Source organism: Montipora foliosa, chromosome 9 (assembly GCF_036669935.1).
Source record: "Montipora foliosa isolate CH-2021 chromosome 9, ASM3666993v2, whole genome shotgun sequence".
In the NCBI taxonomy this organism is placed as follows: domain Eukaryota; kingdom Metazoa; phylum Cnidaria; class Anthozoa; order Scleractinia; family Acroporidae; genus Montipora; species Montipora foliosa.
This window is the reverse complement of record NC_090877.1, coordinates 47,593,013-47,598,189: the sequence shown is the minus strand read 5'-3', so window position 1 is coordinate 47,598,189 and position 5,177 is coordinate 47,593,013. Positions and strand designations below refer to the sequence as shown.

Here is a 5,177-nt window from a genome sequence, read left to right as displayed (position 1 = left end):
GGAACAACAATTGGGGGAACAAGGTGCGTTTGCTTGCTCAAAACAAAATAAAAGATGTAAATAGGGACAGCTTGAATGGGCATAAATGAATTATTCATTCAAACACATGAATTTCAAAAATGACAGACACAATATTTAACTTCTTTTTCTTCATCACACTTGAGCAGCAATTTTTTCCATAAAATGAGTTTGGCTCACAAGGCGCTTCATTCGAAGCTGTTATTTTCCATTCATGCGAGTTCACGCTCAACGCTAGTTCACGGGTCGGTTTTTCCAATGATAATTTGTTGAACAGTACTTAGGAAACCTTATATTTAGTTAGGAGTCTATATTGTCACAATAGCACGAAAAATACAGTTACTGAGGGTTTTAGAAGTTAGAGCAAGCTAATCTTTTTGAAAAAGCCGATGGTTCTTAGGAATTCGATAGGAATTTGTGAGCTTGGTTTTCGCAAATGGGATCTAAGTTTTCGTGACATGGTCTTGCAGCTTGGAATTTCGATTCAGTGAGGTTATCGGTTACAAGCTAATTTAAACATGAAAACACATTGAAGATTTTATAGGTGATTTATATTTCAAGAAATCTTCTGTGTTAACGTTGTGAATTTTACATTTAATAACGTATACTACACTGTTGATAAAATCCCAAGGAAGTACTAAATTTTTCCCTTGTCTTTTCGTTTTTCATTTTCATTTAAGTTCACATTTTGGTGAGTCTTTACAAATGCCACAATACTGCAAATATTAAAGCCCTCGTTTTTATAATAACATATGTACATTAGATGTGTTGCTAGGCTTTTTTATGCCAAAAGAAATGAATCTTTATCCGGGGTGTATTCCCTCAAGGAATTATCCTGTCTTCTTGTTTTCGCGGCTTGAGACTGATTTTGTGATATGTGGTCTTTATACATTATAAACCTTTCCATAACGGTCTGAAAATCGCGGCATGGGTGATATCAAGCCCTCCACTATTTTCAAAAAGCCAAATATTAGCAAAACACGGCCTAAAAGCTCCCACAGCAGAAACCAAGTGTTTTCACTTTCTTCGATGTAGCGTATTGATTCTAGTGAAAGTCCCATTACAAGCTCAATAAAACCATAACAGACCAATAACCATCGGCGACGCCTCCACAAACCAGGTGGAGTGAGAATGACATCGTTCGTTGAGATCTGTAAACCGTCGATAAATAAATGATGTTCAACCTTGGTGCACAATCCAGGAATGATCATAAGAAGAAAAGATCGGCCATCAAACGTCCATGAGTACTTTTTGCTCATACTACACACAGCCAATCCATTAAGGCGTTTAAAAATCACTCGCTGAACTTCCAAACCGTTTGTAAATACGCGGCATTCGTCGCCCCACCAGCGTTTAAAGGATACGAGTTCCACAGAATAATTCTTCGTTTTTGAGCCAAAAGTAAAGCTTGTTTCCCATTTTTGGGTCGTCTTCCAAAGATAACTCGGCATTTCCTGTCTTCTTCCGCAGAATGAGTAGGTGCAGCCCTCCTGGGGTATGTCCGTGTACAATGTTGTTATATGGAATTGCAATGTGCAAACCGTCCGAAAATGTATATTGGACGAGATGTCACGTCAAGCATTTTTATCTAATTGTTCAATGTGGCCCAGTGGTTAGGGCGCTTGCCTTGAGATCCGGAGATCCCGGGTTCAAGACCCGCTCTGACCACTCGTTGAATTTGTTCCAACTTCCCGGCTGTACTTGTAAATAGCCAACTGGTTTGCCTCCGGCCAGGTGGGATTCTTAACAGTTGTTGTTGTGTTCTGTCGTTTCGTTGATTGTGTTTCATTGGCCCTGAACAGCCCCTATGGGGAGCGGTCAATTACGTATGTATGTATGTATGTATGTATGTATGTATGTATGTATGTATGTATGTATGTAAAAACAAGTTTCACGTCGGTTGAGCCCCCTACGAAAATAACCCGCCAAATACGTTATCCTTTTGCCCCCCACCCCGCCCTTCCTCCCTTCCCAGTCATTCACAGCATTATTTTATTGAGTTGTCAAGGCATAGACATAATGTTTTTGGTTGACAAAAGGAAAAGAGCTAAAGATGGAATGAGCGCTTATCCAGATCACTCAATATTGTTTGTTAAAGAGTAAGGGGACCCGAATCTTGTCCTTTGGGCAAAATAGTTTTAAGTCCAGACAGTCCTTCTGTATATTGACTTAAGGGCTGGGTGAATAAACAAATACACCTTATTCCAAAATGGCCGCCATTTAGATATTCTTTTGTTTTTATTGAAATTAGACCTTGATGCCTCGTTCAAGGCAAAATATTCTTTTGAATTTTCAGCTCAAGAACGAGGCATCAAGGGCTATATGCTGATATGCTGAAATCCAAGAACCTTCCACTTAAGAATTGGCAAGATGTCCTCTCTGATGTGCTCCACTCTGTCCGCTCCCTCTTGTGTACTGCCACCAATGAAACTCCTCATGAGCGATTCTTTGGTTTCTCACGCCGATCGTCTGCTGGCGCCTCCATCCCCACCTGGCTAGCTACACCTGGGCCAGTGTACATAAAACGTCAGGTGCGCAAAAGTAAGATGGACCCTTTGGTGGATGAGGTGGAACTACTCCAAGCAAGCCCTCACTACGCTCATGTACGCTATCCTGACGGTAGGGAGACGACAGTAGCTACAAAGCACCTTGCGCCGAAGGGACAAATTGTTGAGAGCCTGTCAGCACCACGACGTATTCCAGAGGAAGCAGAGAACTTGCCCCTTGACCCACGTGTGGGTGTACTCCTGATGCAGAATCATCGTCTGGGCCCGAACCTCAACCCGAGCTTGCACCTGTACAGAATGCGGAACTTACACCTGTCCCGGATGTTGAACCTGCACCCGTTCGTCGCTCCCAAAGAGTTCGCCGACCTGTAGTTAGACTCAATCTTTAAGGACAGGGTGAATGTGGTGCAAATGATAATGCTTGCGGGCAAAAGCTAGAACTAAACAGTTGTTTTGAACGTTGCGAGAGTTGTGTGACGTATCACGTTAAGTTATAATTCAGTGCATTGTATATGTATTTTGAGTTGACTTCATTGTTATAAGTGCCTGCAATCCTCGTGTTTGCAGTTTTGCCGCCATGTTTGTGTTAGTAAGAGATTTGGTGATTAAAGCCTAATATTCTTCAGGCAAACGTTTCCTTCTTATACAACAGGCTAATTTGAATAAAAACAAAAGAATATTAAAAATGACGGCCATTTTGGAATAAGGTCTATGCATTGCTGCAAATGCGCTTGGGATTTTTTTGCAAAATAACGACGACAAAAAAACATATCAACAAACTAGAAAAATGCACGCAAATCTTATCCGATCGATATATGAGTTGTAAACAGCTTTCTAACCTCTGACCGGCACTAGCTCTGCACCATCGTTTCACCTTTGCCGTTCTCCATCAAAACCACAACGTGAAATGACACGTATTTATCATGGGTTATGTAGCCCTTTGTCTTGGGTGTTGGGATTCGGGGGGTGAGCGGCGGCTCCTTTCCCGAAACAGCAGCTGGTAATCGAGCTTACTTTATTAGGAGGAGAGTTGACTGTACGAATGTCCCTGCATCCTAAAAATTAAATACCCAATGACAAAGGGCTTTTAGTTTTTTCATATGCATGAGTGTCACAAGCGCTGTGCATAAGAATTAGCACGTTTATTGTACCATTGTTGTACTGGCCTGCGAAGCTTGTAGGAGGCAAATAACGAGCGAAGAATGGGAAGAGGCGCTGTGGGTCCCCTCTCCTTTCGCCTCTAGTTATTTGCCTCCAGCGCCAACAATCCCGCCAGATACTGTACGAGCACTATACTATACTAGATAGTTATACCAGCATATTTCAGTCTCCTTTGTAAATATTCAGTTTATCAATTAGTTATTTTTTCTTGTATTTGAGCTTTTCAGAGTTTCAGTATTTTGCTTGTAACTGAGATATAACAAAGAAAAAAAAAAGGAAAGGAACTTTATTTAACTGTCTATTTGTTCTAGCGCTGGAGCACTAATTGGGGACACTTTAAACTGAAATTAACAATGAAAGTAAATCAAGTCAAATGTTGGTTTTTGAGGAGAGGGGAAACCGGAGTACCCGGAGAAAACCTCTCGGTGCAGAGTAGAGAACCAACAAACTCCACCCACATATGACGCCGAGTCTGGGAATCGAACGCGGGCCACATTGGTGGGAGGCGAGTGCTCTCACACCTGCCCCATACCTGCGCCCCTATTTTCGAGGGTATGTTTTAACCCTCCTAGCTGGGTAACTCGGTCAGCCGGGTTACCCCGTGTGTAATTAGGGAGTTAAACCATTTCACTTCCGAGCTTGATTTATACACCCTGTCTAATTGCCCGAGGCATCCTTCAATGGCTATTTTAATTTTGCCATTTAAACGGTTCGTGCCGGGTTATGCCGCGGCTAACCGAGGTGAGAGGCCAGCGAAGATATGCCGCGGTTATCACTTACGAGTAACATTTGCTGAACGGAATGACAGTGAATCTGAAGAGAGCAATGTAATAAACACTGAAAAGTGGCCGCTAGCTGAACAAGTGATTTTAAAAAAATAAAATTGCCGCTCAAAACGTTTCCTTTGTCTGTCATCTTGTTTGTTGTTCTTGGCGGCCACTCAAAAGATGGCACACTGCACATCAGCACGTAAAAGCGGGCTATTCGAACCCCCCTAGCTGGGTAACTTGGTCAGCCGAGGCACCCTCCGATGTAAACAGGCCCCGCTAACTGCTACTTTTTTCGGCAAATTCATTCAGCTGTATTTATTATTAAACTTGAGCTTTTTCGGTTAAACAGAAATTTCTGCAAAGGAAACTTTCAAAAGAAACCTTTTTCTGCCTGATAAATCGGCCTAGTGGTATGGTTCCAAGTTAAAATTTGCTGCTCTATGGCAACACCAGTGTATATCAGTATAAAACCCATGCATAACTAAGTACTCGAGCTCACACAAAATTCGAAACTACCTAAGAAAACGATAAAAAAAACTACTGAAATTTTGCCGATAACCCATTGATTTTATAAACAACCTACTGAAGCAGATGCCCAATATTAGCGAAGTTTAATACGATCACAATATATTTGTTTTTTTTTTTCCTATTGATGTAAACGTTTTCAGTTCTGCTGTCTTGTGGTTTAAATTTGTGATGCACCAAGACTATGATGATCATT

At 41.6% G+C, this 5,177-nt stretch overlaps 1 protein-coding gene across 1 annotated transcript; it reads right to left on the bottom strand.

The window, feature by feature from the left end:
• Positions 1–547: 547 nt before the first annotated feature.
• Positions 548–1,869, bottom strand: LOC137970335 (uncharacterized). Its single transcript, XM_068816859.1, has one exon. It carries the CDS (start codon positions 1,467–1,469, stop codon positions 903–905), a length of 567 nt encoding a protein of 188 aa, XP_068672960.1. The 5' UTR covers positions 1,470–1,869; the 3' UTR covers positions 548–902.
• Between the last annotated feature and the right edge of the window lie 3,308 nt (positions 1,870–5,177).